Here is a 21,009-nt window from a genome sequence, read left to right as displayed (position 1 = left end):
CAATTGCTCATTCCAGTTCTCCAGTTTTCAGAATTAAGCCTGAATACCTTCCACATCCCCCCACAGGTGCTGTATAATCCTACAGGTTTAGCGCTTCCCCCTTGATTATAATAATAATAATAATTGGTATATTGGTAAAGGATTTGTGTCATTGTATATACAATTATACGAGAAGCTGGTATGAGCTGTCATTATTGTGTCTACAAATGGATGTGAAATAGTTTGGTGGGTAGGGAACGTATGTATGGTTAAGGAGGGACCTTCCTACACCTGCCTATGCTACACTGTACAGGGAGGTGTTAGCACTTCCTTCACTAGCTCCTGTCTAGCAAGAAGCATAGTAGAAATAAAGGTTTACCAGTAACCTTCCTTGTAAATCGAATCTTACATGTTAGCCCACACACACACACACACACACACACACACACATGTCCTATGAAGAAAGATTAAGGGAAATCGGCCTGACGACACTGGAGGACAGTAGGGTCAGGGGAGACATGATAACGACATATAAAATACTGCGTGGAATAGACAAGGTGGACAAAGACAGGATGTTCCAGGGAGGGGACACAGAAACAAGAGGCCACAATTGGAAGTTGAAGACACAAATGAGTCAGAGAGATATTAGGAAGTATTTCTTCAGTCATAGAGTTGTAAGGCAGTGGAATAGCTTAGAAAATGACGTAGTGGAGGCAGGAACCATACACAGTTTTAAGACGAGGTTTGATAAAGCTCATGGAGCGGGGAGAGAGAGGGCCTAGTAGCAACCGGTGAAGAGGCGGGGCCAGGAGCTAGGACTCGACCCCTGCAACCACAAATAGGTGAGTTCATACCTTGAGCACCCTCTATATTATAGAAAAACAATGACCGAACTGTTGACTTACACGATGTGAAGAAACACTGCCTCACAGACGCCAGCTTGACTGAATGACACACAGTGGACCTGTCCAGAGCATCGTCACAGATCGTCACAGTTAAACCAGCCAATAACAAGCATAGAAAATTATAACCTCATAAAACGTCATAATGTGCTAGCCAATCAGTGGCACAAGTCTGTATAAACATAATTTCCTTTCTAACATAAACACTGATAATATCATAGTCATAAATGTTTATATAAGAAGTATATTTCCCTGCCTGAAATATCCCAGCTCCGAAATCTCGAAGTTAGGGGGTAAAAATGACTGTACAAACATACAGCATTAACTAGATGGATAATTATAATACTAGGTATGCTTAAAGTCTAATATAACACTGTTGTTCTATTATATATGCTGCTATATCCTGTTATATATGCTTTCTAATATATGATTTCTTTTTTTATCCTTTTTCCTGTTATATATATATGCCCTATTGTATATATTCTATAATATATGTTTTGTATTAAACGTGTTTTACTATATTTGTACTCTTATATTAAACGTTTTGGGAAACTTAGATTAAAATTTGTCTTATGCATTTCATTTTGTTTCAGTTTGTTTCAACTCTCACCTTCCTGAGAACTCTGTGTGTTTGTAGATCAGAGAACATACTTGACTAAACCAGAAAAAAATATATATTTGCTTCAACTCTAAGGGTCTTAAGAATATTACATTACCTGGAGGGTACCTGGAGGGTGTTCCGGGGGTCAACGCCCCCGCGGCTCGGTCCACGACCCAGGGTATTCGTTAGGTTGGCTAATTAGTCTTCGAGTCTATGTAGACTGCACGAGGGTCATTAAATAAGGCTGTATGTCACCTGTTCACCACCAGTCAAGAATAGTCTAATCCCTAAAACGAGGATTAAAGTATATATGCAGAAAGTATATATATATAGAAAGTATGTATACAGAAAGTATATATACAGAACGTATATACACAGAAAGACACACACCTTTCGGTAAATACAAACTTGTATACTCATTATTTTAGTACACTTTAGAAGATAAAAATTAACATATCAAGATTATCTTGGTACTATAGGTAATATTTACAACTTACTGTTATTCAGAACCATTTTGCAAGAGTTGTGTTGAAGAATCTCTGGCTGTTGCAGAAACTTAATAAGTGCCAAGAGAATGTTAAAATTGGCATCTTTAAGAGCAGTGCATTATATATATATATATATATATATATATATATATATATATATATATATATATATATATATATATACATATACATGTGTGTGTGTGTGTACTCACCTAGATGTGGTTGCAGGGGTCGAGTTACAGTTCTTGGCCCCTGAGTGTGTGTGTGAAAGATACATTCCCTGGTTACAGGAAACTAAGATTTTTCCTGTCTCAGCTCAGCGCAGTTTGCCTCACTGACTACGGGACATAATGACTTAGGCTCGAGCCTCCCGCTGGACCAAATCACCTTAGCTCAGACTAGAAGATCAATTCACTGCTCTCAGTGACGGAGGTGAATGCATTACCTCATCGAGAATGGCGAAGATCCTCGATTATCATAAGAAACTGGTGAATATAAAAGTCTCCTCAGTTTACTGCCAATGTTTGTCTCCTCACCAACTTTTCCTATCTGGGAACCATGGACGATTTAGTGACAAAATGCTACGCCCTTGATAGCTGCTGAAAAGGAAACTGATCTACCAGCAGAGAAGTACAGCCCTTCACCACCAAGGCAACCTTATCCAGCAGAGAATGTCATATTGTGTCCTCCGGTGAGCAAATATCTAGGCAGCCTCGACACTTTCCTGCTCCATGCAGAGCCGAGCATGGCGGCAGCGAGAGCTTCAAACAACGCAGTGTACTTCACTGATGGTCTGGTAAACTCGGTCGCCAAGCCGACACAACTGAAGTTCGTACGACTGAACGAACACTGAATGAAAGCTCCGTGACCGCTGGTCAATATTGGGAGCTGAAGCGGTGACTATTCCGCAAACACTAACACATGCATTAACAACAACACCGGTAACACTCGTTGTTCTTTACAGCCGCTAAATATCTGCTCTTCCACTCTCCGACACACTCGACCACACCACCGCATAAAGCTCACTCAGACAATCTTGAGCACCTTATTGCTACATGATGTACAAAATAGTAGAACCAAGCGTTGTTTACATGCATAAAAAGTTGACGAATCAGCCACAGGGAACGAGCAAATACCCGTCCACATACTAACCAGCCTACGATGGACTTAACAAATTAAAAAAAATGAAGCCCCAGGGAAGTTTAGACAACATGGTACAGTGAATAGTTTTAAGATTGAGTTGCCATGGGTTTAAATCCCACTCCCTATAGTAAGTGACATGGAACAGTTTCTTTGAGCCAACCTGCCTTGACGGCAGGTTGAGCTGACTCAACCCCTGCCATGTTGGTTGACCACGCAACAACCCACAACCGGTCATTGACAGCTATAACATCAAGAAAATACTCGAGAGTGCTAAGGAAGCACAAAGCCAACACTGTCACCATACTGCCAAACAATAATACACTACCTGACAGACCGCCAGGCGACGACGCCACCGCTAAGAACGTCAACTTCTACTTACTCCACCACTGCATCACCAACATACCATTAATGATATTTAGTATCGAAAAGTTGAGGAAGAAGAGACATATATATATATATATATATATATATATATATATATATATATATATATATATATATATATATATATATATATATATATATATATATATATATATATATATATATATATATATATATATATATATATATATTCACGATAACCATAGCGCTTCAAGAAAAAAATTTGATCAGAGGGGAAAAATAGGAAGGGGGGAGGGTGTTGAGTAAAGTTTGGGGGAGAGGAATGGAAAGAGGGAAGGTGAGGGGAAAAAATAGTTGCTATGGGCGGCTATCTAATTAAGGCACTTGTTATCGTTCTAATTATGAGGGGAAGACTAGCTTGTAACGAGGAGAGGGAGGGGAAAAATAATGGGATAATTTGTTGGAACAGGCATGTGTTGATGATGGAGGGAGAGAGAGAGAGAAAGAGATAGAGAGAGAGAGAGAGAGAGAGAGAGAGAGAGAGAGAGAGAGAGAGAGAGAGAGAGAGAGAGAGAGAGAGAGAGAGAGAGAGAGAGATACAGACAGACAGACAGAGAGACAGACAGAGACAGAGACAGAGACAGAGACAGAGAAATATCTTATTACTTATAGCCTACGATACCGTCAAGCTATGAAAACATATTTGCTTCACTCGGGTATCTTAATTTCCCATAAAGATACCCACTGATAAAAAATACCCACTGATTAAAAGATACCCACTGATAAAAGATACCCACTGATAAAAAATACCCACTGATTAAAAGATACCCACTGATAAAAGATACCCACTGATAAAAAAACATCCACTGATAAAAAGATACCCACTGATAAAAAGATATCCACTGATAAAAATATACCCTCTGATAAAAAGATACCCACTGATAAAAAGATACCCACTGATAAAAAGATACCGACTGATAAAAAGATACCCACTGATAAAAAGATACCCACTGATACAAAGATACAGACTGATAAAAAGATACCCACTGATAAAAAGATACCCACTGATAAAAAGATACTCACTGATAAAAAGATACCCACTGATAAAAAGATACCCACTGATAAAAAGATACCCACTGATAAAAAGATACCCACTGATAAAAAGATACCCACTGATAAAAAGATACCCACAGATAAAAAGATATTCACTGATAAAAAGACACCCACTGATAAAAAGATACCCACTGATAAAACGATACCCACTGGTAAAAAGATACCCACTGATAAAAAGATACCCACTGATAAAAAGATACCCACTGATAAAAAGATACCCACAGATAAAAAGATACCCACTGATGGAAAGACACCCACTGATAAAAAGATACCAATGATAAAAGATACCCACTGATAAAAAGATACCCACTGATAAAAAGATACCCACTGATAAAAAGATACCCACTGATAAAAAGATACCGACTGATAAAAAGATACCCACTGATAAAAAGATACCCACTGATAAAAAGATACCCACTGAAAAAAAGATACCCACTGATAAAAAGATACCGACTGATAAAAAGGTACCCACTGATAAAAAGATACCCACTGATAAAAAGATACCCACCGATAAAAAGATACCCACTGATAAAAAGATACCCACTGATAAAAAGATACCCACTGATAAAAAGATGCCACTGATAAAAAGATACCCACTGATAAAAAGATACCCACTGACAAAAAGATACCCACTGATAAAAAGATACCCACTGATAAAGGGATACCCACTGACAAAAAGATACCCACTGATAAAAAGATACCCACTGATAAAGAGATACCCACTGACAAAAAGATACCCACTGATAAAAAGATACCCACTGACAAAAAGATACCCACTGATAAAAAGATACCCACTGACAAAATGATACCCACTGATAAAAAGATACCCACTGATAAAAAGATACCCACTGATAAAAAGATACCCACTGATAAAGAGATACCCACTGACAAAAAGATACCCACTGATAAAAAGATACCCACTGACAAAAAGATACCCACTGATAAAAAGATACCCACTGACAAAAAGATACCCACTGATAAAAAGATACCCACTGATAAAAAGATACCCACTGATAAAGAGATACCCACTGACAAAAAGATACCCACTGATAAAAAGATACCCACTGACAAAAAGATACCCACTGATAAAAAGATACCCACTGACAAAAAGATACCCACTGATAAAAAGATACCCAGGTGTTGCAGTCGGAGTTGTATTCATCGAGAAGAAAAACAAAACGGCCAGCAAATAATTATTTTTAACTACGTTTCGAGAGTGTAGTGAGGGAAACGTCGTCACTCTTGTGAGAAACTGTGAGTAAGTTTGTGTGATCTTGAAGGAAGTTAATTATAGGTTACTATTAATAGTTTAATGGAACTATAACTATTGTTGTTGTTGTTGTTGTTGTTGTTGTTGTTGTTGTTGTTGTTGTTGTTATTGTTGTTCCCCTTCTTCTTCTTCTTCTTCTTCTTCTTCTTCTTCTTCTTCTTCTTCTTCTTCTTCTTCTTCTTCTTCTTCTTCTTCTTCTTCTTCTTCTTCTTCTTCTTCTTCTTCTTCTTCTTCTTATTATTATTATTATTATTATTATTATTACTGAGAGTATTAGAGGTACTAATAGTAGTAGTAGCAGCAGTAGGAGTTTTAGTAGTAATAATTGCAGTAGTAGTAGTGCTAGTACTATTAGTAGTAGTAGTTGTAGTAGCAGTAGTACTACTATTACTACTAGTAGTAGTAGTAGTAGTAGTACTGCTGCTAGTAATAGTAGTAGTAGTAGTAGTTATAATAAACCTTGCTGAAACAGCATAACAGAGTAAGTCTCTCATTGTGTTCTTGTGTTATCGTTATCTTGTGTTATCATTGTGTTCTTGTGTTATCGTTATCTTGTGTTATTATTGTGTTCTTGTGTTATCGTTATCTTGTGTTATCATTGTGTTCTTGTGTTATCGTTATCTTGTGTTATCATTGTGTTCTTGTGTTATCGTTATCTTGTGTTATCATTGTGTTCTTGTGTTATCGTTATCTTGTGTTATTATTGTGTTCTTGTGTTATCGTTATCTTGTGTTATCATTGTGTTCTTGTGTTATCGTTATCTTGTGTTATTATTGTGTTCTTGTGTTATCGTTATCTTGTGTTATCATTGTGTTCTTGTGTTATCGTTGTCTTGTGTTATCATTGTGTTCTTGTGTTATCGTTGTCTTGTGTTATCATTGTGTTCTTGTGTTATCGTTATCTTGTGTTATCATTGTGTTCTTGTGTTATCGTTATCTTGTGTTATCATTGTGTTCTTGTGTTATCGTTATCTTGTGTTATCATTGTGTTCTTGTGTTATCGTTATCTTGTGTTATTATTGTGTTCTTGTGTTATCGTTATCTTGTGTTATTATTGTGTTCTTGTGTTATCGTTATCTTGTGTTATCATTGTGTTCTTGTGTTATCGTTATCTTGTGTTATCATTGTGTTCTTGTGTTATCGTTATCTTGTGTTATCATTGTGTTCTTGTGTTATCGTTATCTTGTGTTATCATTGTGTTCTTGTGTTATCGTTATCTTGTGTTATTATTGTGTTCTTGTGTTATCGTTATCTTGTGTTATCATTGTGTTCTTGTGTTATCGTTATCTTGTGTTATCATTGTGTTCTTGTGTTATCGTTATCTTGTGTTATTATTGTGTTCTTGTGTTATCGTTATCTTGTGTTATCATTGTGTTCTTGTGTTATCGTTATCTTGTGTTATCATTGTGTTCTTGTGTTATCGTGGCTCTGACACTCACACACAAACACATAAACACACACGCACACATACACACACAAGCCCAGGAGCTATGAATCGACCCCTGCAACCACAATTAGGTGAGTACACACTCATGTGTCACCCTGTGTCGCCCTGGCTATGAGACACATACCGAGAGATACCTGCCTAGCGAATACATTACCCCTCATATATGCAACCACAATCCTGTGAGGTGCAGGAGGGGAAAGCAGGAGGAATTAAGCAGACCTTTGCAAAACGTGCAATATGCAACACAACCCAGATGCAATATTAACCTAATTACACCTAATTAACCTAATTACAATAATTATATTAGTCAACAGAGCCTTCCATCACTGGGTTATTAATTCCCCTGAAATTGATGGTGTCTTTGTGCGTGTTGCAAGGGGGGGGGGGAAGGGCTCTTGATTCAAGGAGCTGGAGCTCCACTTGCGTTTCATGAGTCAAGCCGGTTTACCTTTCGTGTCCTTACAGGTTTAGCGATTCTCTATGTGATCAGATTTATTGGCGAACATTCCAGCCTTACCCACCATGTTCCCTGAATGAGTACAAGTGGGTGAGTACAAATGGGTGAGTACAGGTGGGTGAGTACAAGTGGGTGAGTACAAGTGGGTGAGTACAAGTGGGTGAGTACAAGTGGGTGAGGACAAGTGGGTAAGTACAAGTGGGGGAGTACAAGTGGATGAGTACAAGTGGGTGAGTACAAGTGGGTGAGTACAAGTTGGAGAGTACAAGTGGGTGAGCACAATTAGGTGAGTAACTAGGTGAGTACAACTGAATACAACTAGATGAGTGGCTAGGGTGAGTACAACTAGACGAGTACAACTTCATGAGTACAACCAAGAGAGTACAACTATTGTAAACCAGAACTAGAGTTTGCTTTTAAACTTGACCTATGAGAGAGAGAGAGAGAGAGAGAGAGAGAGAGAGAGAGAGAGAGAGAGAGAGAGAGAGAGAGAGAGAGAGAGAGAGAGAGAGACAGACAGAGAGAGAGAGATCATATATACCCAGGATGATTTGAGTATGGAACACATTCGTACAGCATCATGATGTCAACGAGATAAAGTCAGTTGATCAGATGAAAATGCTGGCCCATAGATGGCTCCAACTTCATCCTGTTCCCTAATTGTATGTCTCATAACAATAAAAATGCTTTCAAATGAGCTGATGTAGGTAACAGCTCTTAGCTGTTACCTACCTTAACCTGTAAATAGCTTGTCAATAAAGCTAGAGATCCTTAACCTAACCTTGTTAAACCCTGTGTAAAGAGAGAGAGAGAGAGAGAGAGAGAGAGAGAGAGAGAGAGAGAGAGAGAGAGAGAGAGAGAGAGAGAGAGAGAGAGAGAGAGAGAGAGAATAAATTTAATAACATCACACATCAATGCTGTCGACAGTATCAGAGAACTGGCTCACAGATTACGTGGCCCTATATTACGAGGACCAACTGGTCTCTGCGTCGCCTATATTACAAAACCTACGTTGATCTACGTACGTCTATATTGCTATATTATGAAGGGAAAGCCTGTCTATTTGAAGATGCTATATTAAGAAAACCAGCCAGTTATTCTCTCTCTCTTCTCTCTTCTTTATTTCCCCCCTCCCCCTCATTTTATCTCTCTCTCTCTTTTTCACGGGGTTGTACAAGGTTAGGTTAAGGTTTCTAACTTTATTTACAAGCTAAGAGTTGTTACCTACATCAGCTCTCATCTCTCTCTCTCTCTCTCTCTCTCTCTCTTTCCTCGTTCTCTCCTCTTCCTCCACTTTCCTTGCTCTTCCCGTATAACAAATCTTTGTCAAATGCTTCTTATCAGAAAATATATTATTATTACTATAATAATAATAATAATAATAATAATAATAATAATAATAATAATAATAATAATAATAATAATAATAATAATAATAATAATAATAATAATAATAATAATAATTATTATTATTATTATTATTATTATATTATTATTATTATTATTATTATTATTATTATTATTATTCGTTTATTTATTTTATTATTAGTAAAATGATTAGTTCAGTTGTTCTTATATTTTAAATAAATCGTGTCAGCCAGATCACTGTCTTGACACTTGTAAAAAATTGAATTCTAAGTCATCTGTTTGTAAGTGCGGATGTGTTACTTTTGGTGTTTGTAAGTATGTATGTGTGTAAGTGTGGATGTGTTACTTTTGGTGTTTGTAAGTATGTATGTGTGTAAGTGTGGATGTGTGTAAGTGTTGATGTAAGTGTTGATGTGTGTAAGTGTGGATGTGTGTAAGTGTGGATGTGTGTAAGTGTTGATGTAAGTGTTGATGTGTGTAAGTGTGGATGTGTGTAAGTGTGGATGTGTGTAAGTGTGGATGTGTGTAAGTGTGGATGTGTGTAAGTGTGGATGTGTGTAAGTGTTGATGTAAGTGTTGATGTGTGTAAGTGTGGATGTGTGTAAGTGTGGATGTGTGTAAGTGTGGTTGTGTGTAAGTGTGGATGTGTGTAAGTGTGGATGTGTGTAAGTGTTGATGTAAGTGTTGATGTGTGTAAGTGTTGAAGTAAGTGTTGATGTGTGTAAGTGTGGATGTGCGTAAGTATGGATGTGTGTAAGTGTGGATGTGTGTAAGCGTGGATGTGTGTAAGTGTGGCTGTGTGTAAGTGTGGTTGTGTGTAAGTGTGGTTGCGTGTAAGTGTGGTTGTGTGTAAGTGTGGATGTGTGTAAGTGGGGATGTGTGTAAGTGTGGATGTGTGTAAGTGTTGATGTAAGTATTGATGTGTGTAAGTGTGGATGTGTGTAAGTGTTGATGTAATTGTTGATGTGTGTAAGTGTGGTTGTGTGTAAGTGTGGTTGTGTGTAATTGTGGATGTGTGTAACTCGTGGTGTTTGTAAGTTAGGCAACTTCATTTGTGACGGAGGATCGAGCCTCCATCGCACGCAGTCGCTGACCCAACCACACGCGGGTTTAGCGCCGCTCAGGTAACAGGTCAGTCTTCTGAGAAAAGCCACTCTGGCTTAGGAACCTGGCTTCGTGTCGATTCATTGATCACTTCCCTTACCTATTATTCATGGTGGTCCAGGGAGGGAAGGTTTTCTTATGTGATCCTTGCTTCATTATACATTATGTGATCCTCGCTTCATTATACATTATGTGATCCTTGCTTCATTATACATTATATGATCCTTGCTTCATTATACATTATGTGATCCTTGCTTCATTATACATTATGTGATCCTTGCTTCATCATACATTATGTGATCCTTGCTTCACTATACATTATGTGATCCTTGCTTCATTATACATTATGTGATCCTTGCTTCATCATACATTATGTGATCCTTGCCTCATCATACATTATGTGATCCTTGCTTCATTATACATTATGTGATCCTCGCTTCATTATACATTATGTGATCCTTGCTTCATTATACATTATGTGATCCTCGCTTCATTATACATTATGTGATCCTTGCCTCATCATACATTATGTGATCCTTGCTTCATTATACATTATGTGATCCTCGCTTCATTATACATTATGTGATCCTTGCTTCATCATACATTATGTGATCCTTGCCTCATCATACATTATGTGATCCTTGCTTCATTATACATTATGTGATCCTCGCTTCATTATACATTATGTGATCCTTGCTTCATTATACATTATGTGATCCTCGCTTCATTATACATTATGTGATCCTTGCCTCATCATACATTATGTGATCCTTGCTTCATTATACATTATGTGATCCTCGCTTCATTATACATTATGTGATCCTTGCTTCATTATACATTATGTGATCCTTGCCTCATCATACATTATGTGATCCTTGCTTCATTATACATTATGTGATCCTTGCTTCATTATACATTATGTGATCCTCGCTTCATTATACATTATGTGATCCTTGCTTCATTATACATTATGTGATCCTTGCTTCATTATACATTATGTGATCCTTGCTTCATCATACATTATGTGATCCTTGCTTCACTATACATTATGTGATCCTTGCTTCATTATACATTATGTGATCCTTGCTTCATTATACATTATGTGATCCTTGCCTCATCATACATTATGTGATCCTTGCTTCATTATACATTATGTGATCCTTGCTTCATTATACATTATGTGATCCTTGCCTCATCATACATTATGTGATCCTTGCTTCATTATACATTATGTGATCCTTGCTTCATTATACATTATGTGATCCTTGCTTCATCATACATTATGTGATCCTTGCCTCATCATACATTATGTGATCCTTGCTTCATTATACATTATGTGATCCTTGCTTCACTATACATTATGTGATCCTTGCTTCATTATACATTATGTGATCCTTGCCTCATCATACATTATGTGATCCTTGCCTCATCATACATTATGTGATCCTTGCTTCATTATACATTATGTGATCCTTGCTTCATTATACATTATGTGATCCTTGCTTCATTATACATTATGTGATCCTTGCTTCATCATACATTATGTGATCCTTGCCTCATCATACATTATGTGATCATTGCTTCATTATACATTATGTGATCCTTGCTTCACTATACATTATGTGATCCTTGCTTCATTATACATTATGTGATCCTTGCTTCATTATACATTATGTGATCCTTGCCTCATCATACATTATGTGATCCTTGCTTCATTATACATTATGTGATCCTTGCTTCATTATACATTATGTGATCCTTGCCTCATCATACATTATGTGATCCTTGCTTCATTATACATTATGTGATCCTTGCTTCATTATACATTATGTGATCCTTGCTTCATTATACATTATGTGATCCTTGCTTCATCATACATTATGTGATCCTTGCCTCATCATACATTATGTGATCCTTGCTTCATTATACATTATGTGATCCTTGCTTCACTATACATTATGTGATCCTTGCTTCATTATACATTATGTGATCCTTGCTTCATTATACATTATGTGATCCTTGCCTCATCATACATTATGTGATCCTTGCTTCATTATACATTATGTGATCCTTGCTTCATTATACATTATGTGATCCTTGCCTCATCATACATTATGTGATCCTTGCTTCATTATACATTATGTGATCCTTGCTTCATTATACATTATGTGATCCTTGCTTCATCATACATTATGTGATCCTTGCCTCATCATACATTATGTGATCCTTGCTTCATTATACATTATGTGATCCTTGCTTCACTATACATTATGTGATCCTTGCTTCATTATACATTATGTGATCCTTGCCTCATCATACATTATGTGATCCTTGCCTCATCATACATTATGTGATCCTTGCTTCATTATACATTATGTGATCCTTGCTTCATTATACATTATGTGATCCTTGCTTCATTATACATTATGTGATCCTTGCTTCATCATACATTATGTGATCCTTGCCTCATCATACATTATGTGATCCTTGCTTCATTATACATTATGTGATCCTTGCTTCACTATACATTATGTGATCCTTGCTTCATTATACATTATGTGATCCTTGCTTCATTATACATTATGTGATCCTTGCCTCATCATACATTATGTGATCCTTGCTTCATTATACATTATGTGATCCTTGCTTCATTATACATTATGTGATCCTTGCTTCATTATACATTATGTGATCCTTGCCTCATCATACATTATGTGATCCTTGCTTCATTATACATTATGTGATCCTCGCTTCATTATACATTATGTGATCCTTGCTTCATTATACATTATGTGATCCTTGCTTCATTATACATTATGTGATCCTTGCTTCATTATACATTATGTGATCCAATTCATCTTTGTTTTCATTGTACATTACGTCATTTAGTGCACCTTAGTTTCACTGTGCATCCTGTTGTACACTACCTGTACTCTAACTGTACACTACCTGTACACTAACTGTACACTACCTGTACTCTAACTGTACACTACCTGTACACTAACTGTACACTACCTGTACACTAACTGTACACTACCTGTACATTAACTGTACACTACCTGTACACTAACTGTACACTACCTGTACTCTAACTGTACACTACCTGTACACTAACTGTACACTACCTGTACACTAACTGTACACTACCTGTACACTAACTGTACACTACCTGTACTCTAACTGTACACTACCTGTACACTAACTGTACACTACCTGTACTCTAACTGTACACTAACTGTACACTACCTGTACACTAACTGTACACTACCTGTACACTAACTGTACACTACCTGTACACTAACTGTACACTACCTGTACTCTAACTGTACACTACCTGTACACTAACTGTACACTACCTGTACACTAACTGTACACTACCTGTACATTAACTGTACACTACCTGTACACTAACTGTACACTACCTGTACTCTAACTGTACACTACCTGTACACTAACTGTACACTACCTGTACACTAACTGTACACTACCTGTACACTAACTGTACACTACCTGTACTCTAACTGTACACTACCTGTACACTAACTGTACACTACCTGTACTCTAACTGTACACTAACTGTACACTACCTGTACACTAACTGTACACTACCTGTACACTGACTGTACACTACCTGTACACTAACTGTACACTACCTGTACTCTAACTGTACACTACCTGTACACTAACTGTACACTACCTGTACACTAACTGTACACTACCTGTACACTAACTGTACACTACCTGTACTCTAACTGTACACTACCTGTACACTAACTGTACACTACCTGTACACTAACTGTACACTACCTGTACACTAACTGTACACTACCTGTACACTAACTGTACACTAACTGTACACTAACTGTACACTACCTGTACACTAACTGTACACTAACTGTACACTAACTGTACACTACCTGTACACTACCTGTACACTAACTGTACACTACCTGTACACTACCTGTACACTAATGTTAGTGTTCATCCTCCCAGAATCGTCTCTTTGTATAAAACTGTCAACACTGGTGACTGGGACCAGTCGCTGACAAGTGATTTTAATAATGCACTATTCGGTAGAACTACTGTAGCACTCTTGGTGTATACATCCAAAAAAAGAAGAACTACAGTAGGCCTCCGGAGGCACTCTTGATCTATATGTCCAAAAAGGAAGCACTAGAGTAGGCCTACTGAAGTACTCATGATCTATATATATCCAAAAAGAAGCACTACATTAGGCCTACTGAAGCACTCTTGATGTATATGTCCAAGAAGGAAGCACCAAAGTAGGCCTACTGAAACACTCTTGAGCTATACATTAAAAAAAACATTAGAGTAGGCCTACTGAAGCACTCTTGACCTATATATCCAAAAAGGAGCACTAGAGTGGGCCTACTGAAGCACTCTTGATCTTTCTATCCTAAAAAGAGGCTCTAGAGTAGGCCTACTAAAGCACTGCCACTTAGGCTCTGGGAGGGAGTGTACCTACCCTGGAGAAGATCATAATTCCACATCATCTTCAACAACTTCATCCACTTCTTAAACTCCAACTTGTGCTACACTTTCTCCTAACTTTCTACTTTCTTCTCGAAGATATCTTTTAAAATGAAGGAAATTGTTAATGCTTCATTGCTGTGTTACCGCCGTGTTGTACACACACACACACATACATTACATATATATATATATATATGTATATATATATATATATATATATATATATATATATATATATATATATATATATATATATATATATATATATATATATATATATATATATATGTGTATATATATGTCGTGCCGAATAGGCAGAACTTGCGATCTTGGCTTAAATAGCAACGTTCATGTTGCCATATAGGACAAGTGAAAATTTGTGTATGCAATAATTTCGCCAAAATCATTCTGAACCTAACGAAAAAAATATATTTCACTGTGTTTGTTTAGTATTAAATTACTGTAAACAAATCTAAAATATTTTTAGTTGGGTTAGGCTAAAATAAATTACGCTTGCTATAATAAGGTTAGGTAAGTTTTCTAAGTTCCTTTAGGTGCAAAATTATAAATTTTTACATCAACATTAATGAAAAAAATGTATCTTTAAACGTATAAGAGAAAATTTTAGAAAAGACTTAATTTTAAATGAGTTCTTGCTAATTGACCAGTTTTACATATTCGGCACGACATATATATATATATATATATATATATATATATATATATATATATATATATATATATATATATATATATATATATATATATATATATATATATATATATATATATATATATATATATTATGTGTGTGTGTGTGTGTGTGTGTGTTAGTAATTAAGTATTTAATTGTAGGTGTAGTCAATTGATGCACTCAACAGTTGTCAGTAAATAAGTGACTTAAACATGGACACTTACAATTGTGCTTGCTGAGTTATAAGTGCCTCATCTAGCCTAAGTGTGGGCACTTATGTTGCCACTGTCTGTGTTCTAGGATAACGGTGAGCACTTGTATCATGTGTCTGTGTTCTAGCTTAAGTGTGAGCACTTACTTAACGTGAGTGCCTGTGTTTTAGCGTAAGTGGTGACAGGTGTGTCTCGCACACCTGTCACCTCTCATGTTGTTTGTACAGATGCAGTAACGGTCTACCCTGCTGCAATAATTACCCTATTTTTTTTACCCCCGACGTAGTAATTGAGGGCTGTTCTTTGCTAACATTGGCAGGTCTGACCGGATCGCCTCTCTGTAAGTAATGAGCTAATTCGTTAGTCCCCGTATATTCGTTAGTCCCGTGTGTTCGTTAGTTCCGTCTGGCGTCGCTAAGGGAGGGATGCTGAGCCGCACGGGAAGAACACACACACTCACACACATACACACACACACACACACACACACACACACACACACACACACACACACACACACACACACACTCACACACAGACACAGACACACACACACACACACACACACACACACACACACACACTCACACACAAACACACAGACACACACACACACACACACACACACACACACACACACACACACACACACACACACACACACACACACACACACACACGCACACACACATTCACACACAGACACACACACACAGACACACACACATAGACACACACACACACACACACACACACACACACACACACACACAGAGACACACACACACACACACACACACACACACACTCACACACAGACACACACACACAGACACACACACATATACACACACACACACAAACACAAACAAACACATACAGAGAGGTATGATAAGGCTAATGGTGCAGGGAGAGTGACCCAGTAGCGGCCAGGAGTTATGATTCGACCCCTCCAACCACAACTAGGTGAGTACACACACACATACACACACATACACACAGACACACACACACACACACACACACACACACACACACACACACACACAACACACACACACACACACACACACACACACACTCACACACACACAACACACACACACACACACTCACACACACACACACACACACACACACACACACACACACACACACACACACACACACACACACACACACACACACACACACACACACACACACACACACACACACACTGGCTTGGGATGCTACTGGGGCAATGTTTCGCCACTGTAGAGCTCTATCATGATTGCCTCCGTGTAGAGCTTTGTCAAGTCATGTTTGGCTCTATGTAAAGTTTTGTTAAGTAATTATTTGGCTCTATTTAGAGCCTTACGAATTCATCTTTGCTTCTGTGTAGAGCTTTATCAACTCTTAATTTTGATGAACACATGACACAGCTCTACACAGAGCGAGACGTCAAGTCATGACTTTATGGAGCTCTACACGGAGAGAAACATCAAATCATAACCCAGTCAATCTCTACACAGAGAGATAGATGTCACGACTCTACAAAGCTCTAACACAGGGGAGAAACGTTCTCACAAACTTGTTCTTTCTCCATTAAAAGCACATTTGTTATAGTCACGAGGAAGCTCTAAATCAGAAAGGGCCACACAGCCCCTGATGGAACCGGAGATAATAAGGTTTGAGCCGAGGAAAGGGTGGATGGCTTCAATTTCTTGGATCTAGAGCCCTTTAACTAGCTCTTGAGCCTTCAAGGTTAATGCAGAGGGAGGAGATAAAGGAGGAAGAGTGAAATAAAGAGATAGGGTAATATGAGGAAGGGAGGGAGAGAAATGGATAGGGAGAATAAACGGGAAAGAGAGAGAGATAGATAGAGAGAGAGAGAGAGAGAGAGAGAGAGAGAGAGAGAGAGAGAGAGAGAGAGAGAGAGAGAGAGAGAGAGAGAGAGAGAGAGAGAGAGAGAGAGAGAGAGAGAGAGAGAGAGAGAGAGATAGAGACCCTCCCCCTCCAAAACTCTCTCTCCCTTCTCTCCTCTTCCCCCCTCCTTTTCCTCCCTCCCCCCTCTCTCCCCCCCCCCAACTTTCTTCCTTAACCCCCGCCTCTCCAACTTACCTTCCGGGTTTCCCTCCTCACCCACCAAAACAACCCCGCTCCCCCCTCCCCCAAAACCCCACGAAATAACCACTCCCCTCCCACTCCCCAATCTCTCCCTCCCTCCTCCTCCACTCCCCCAAACCCCTCCCTCCAAAAACCCTCTCCGCTTCCCCTCCTGAACCTCTTCTCTCCCCCTTTCCTCCTCCCCCTCCTCTCCTCCCTTCCCCTCCTCCCCCCCCTCCCTCGCCTCCCTCCATCCTCCCCCAAACTCCCCTCCCCCTTCCCTCTTTTCCTCCTCTCCCTCCCCCCCCCCCCCCTTCCTCCTTCCCCTATTCCCTTCCCCCATCTCTCCCGCACATCTCTCTCCTTACTCCCTTTAAACCCCCCCCCTTAACCACACCCCGCCTCCCCAAAATCCTCTCTCTCTCTCTTCTTTTTCCCTCTCAAAACTCTCTCCCCCTCTTCCCCCCTTCTTCCTTTTCCTCCCCCCTCCTCCCTTCTCCCTCTCCCCTTTCCCCTCCATCTCTCCTCTTCTGCTCCCTTCATAACTCTTCCTCTTCCTTCCTCCCTCTCATAACCTCCCCACTATAACTATACTACACATACTAATATAACTACTACTACTACTACTATAACTACTACTACTACTACTACTACTACTACTACTAACAATAACAACAACAACAATAATGATAATAATAATAATAATAATAATAATAATAATAATAATAATAATAATAATAATAATAATAATAATAATAATAATAATAATAATGTAGAAGTCGTATGATTATACAATATATGCCTAAGAGACGAGGATTTTCCACCGGGGTATATTTTTCAGTATATATCCCGGGGTTTAAATTTTAAACCCACTGTTTTAATAATAAAGTTTTTTGGGTGAAGAGGTCGTCCCTTTAGTGACCCTCGTGGAGTTGACTACCTTCAACACAACATACACTTAATTAATTCGCATTTTATATACTTAAACAATATGGACACAATATAGGCAGAAGACAGTGTGTTTACTGGAGGAGTTGTTGTGATGGTGTTGCCTCTTGTTCTGTGAAAGTGTCGAGTATTACTGAAGGTTTCTGGTCACTGCCTCGTACACTGCGAGGCTGACTGTTGTTAACTAGACTTTGTATTTACACAGACACCCACACGAACAGACAGATAGACAGATAGATAGACGGACAGACAGTTGGACAGATAGACAGACAGACCACACAAACACACACACATACACATACACACACACACACACACACACATACACACACACACACACACACACACACACACACACACACACACACACACACACACACACACACACACACAAAACACAGTGCGGAAAGGGATCCCAAGAGAAACCACGTTAAAATACTAAGAGTACAAGAGGGTTTTCTAGACAGAGACAGAACAAAATCAGAAGACAGCAGCTGGGGGAGAGGACAAAAGGAAAGGAGCGGGGAAAGAGACAAGGATGGAACCAGCGGGTCAGTCAGAGAGAAAGAACAGCAAGGGCAAGAAACCACAACACTCAGAACCATACAACCTATCACACCATCCCCCCCTAAACCCAAACCCCAGCCTCCACCCAACACGAGCACAGAATCCCACAGTATGCCACCAGGTCTCCCCCTCACAGGCCCCCAAACACAGTTTTGGGAAAAGGTAAGGTATGGTAAAAACGTGAGGGAATAACAAAAAAGGGGGGAGGGGAGAAAAGCCAAAAAAGTACGGACATCTTTCCACAAAAACCCAAAAGTTTGGTAGATAAAGATGCCATTTTTCCCAAAGGGGGAAACCCAAACCTGGGGAAAAAGACAGAGGAAACAGGGGGGGGGGGGGGGCGCTGATCAAAATCCAATTTTGATGAGCGGGAGAGAGAGACACGGAAAAAGTGATTACATGCGGGAACGCCACTCGGGAGGCCCCAAGGGGGGACGAATGAAACCAAACTACAGGAAAGGGGACTACACAGGAATGAGGAACTTCCTGAATGAGGTTCAGTGGGACAGGGAACTGGCAGGGAAACTAGTTAATGAGATGATGGAATATGTAGTCACAATATGCAAGGAGGCTGAGGAGAGGTTTGTTCCCAAGGGTAACAGGAATAATGAAAAAGCCAGGATGAGCCCATGGTTCACTCAAAGATGCAAGGAGGCAAAAACCAAGTGTGCTAGGGAATGGAAGAAATATAGAAGGCAAAGGACCCAGGAGAATAAGGAGAGCAGTCGTAGAGCCAGAAACGAATATGCACAGATAAGAAGGGAGGCACAACGTCAATATGAAAACGACATAGCAGCAAAAGCCAAATCTGACCCGAAGCTGTTATACAGCCACATCAGGAAGAAAACAACCGTCAAAGACCAGGTAATCAGGCTAAGGAAGGAAGGAGGAGAGACAACAAGAAATGACAGTGAAGTATGTGAGGAACTCAACAAGAGATTCAAAGAAGTGTTCACAGAGGAGACAGAAGGGGCTCCAGAAAGACGGAGAGGTGGGGTACACCACCATGTGCTGGACACAGTACACACAACCGAGGAAGAAGTGAAGAGGCTTCTGAGTGAGCTAGATACCTCAAAGGAAATGGGACCAGATAACATCTCTCCATGGGTCCTGAGAGAGGGAGCAGAGGCGCTATGTGTACCCCTAACAACAATATTCAATACATCTATCGAAACAGGGAGATTGCCTGAGGCATGGAAGACAGCAAATGTGGTACCAATCTTTAAAAAAGGAGACAGACATGAAACACTAAACTACAGACCAGTGTCACTGACATGTATAGCATGCAAAATCATGGAAAAGATTGTCAGGAGAAGAATGGTGGAACATCTAGAAAGGAATGATCTCATCACCAGCAGACAACATGGTTTCAGAGACGAGAAATCCTGTGTCACAAACCTACTGGAGTTCTATGACATGGTGACAGCAGTAAGAGAAGAGAGAGAGGGGTGGGTGGATTGCATTTTTTAGACTGCAAGAAGGCGTTTGACACAGTACCACACAAGAGATTAGTGCAAAAACTGGAGGACCAAGCAGGAATAACAGGGAAGGCACTGCAATGGATCAGGGAATACTTGTCAGGAAGACAGCAGCGAGTAATGGTACGAGGCGAGGTGTCAGAGTGGGCACCTGTGACCAGTGGGGTCCCACAAGGGTCAGTCCTAGGACCAGTGCTGTTTCTGGTATTTGTGAACGACATGACGGGAGGAATAAACTCCGAGGTGTCACTGTTTGCAGATGACGTGAAGTTGATGAGAAGAGTTCATTCGATCGAAGACCAGGCAGAAATA

The 21,009-nt window shown here is 39.2% G+C and overlaps 1 protein-coding gene across 30 annotated transcripts in view; it reads left to right on the top strand.

Moving 5' to 3' along the window:
* LOC128696894 (voltage-dependent calcium channel subunit alpha-2/delta-3) overlaps window positions 1-21,009 on the top strand; it is a 346,629-nt gene that overhangs the window by 55,594 nt on the left and 270,026 nt on the right. For 27 of the 30 annotated variants that reach the window (XM_070096124.1, XM_070096133.1, XM_070096125.1 and 24 more), the window contains one exon: window positions 15,936-15,956. The exons of the other annotated variants lie outside the window; for them this stretch is intronic. In XM_070096124.1, coding sequence (XP_069952225.1) covers window positions 15,936-15,956 — 21 coding nt within the window. The remainder of the gene's footprint in view (window positions 1-15,935; window positions 15,957-21,009) is intronic. 30 annotated transcript variants of the gene reach the window in all.

The sequence above is a fragment of the Cherax quadricarinatus genome, chromosome 52, assembly GCF_038502225.1.
Source record: "Cherax quadricarinatus isolate ZL_2023a chromosome 52, ASM3850222v1, whole genome shotgun sequence".
In the NCBI taxonomy this organism is placed as follows: domain Eukaryota; kingdom Metazoa; phylum Arthropoda; class Malacostraca; order Decapoda; family Parastacidae; genus Cherax; species Cherax quadricarinatus.
This window is presented reverse-complemented; position numbering and strand designations above follow the sequence as displayed.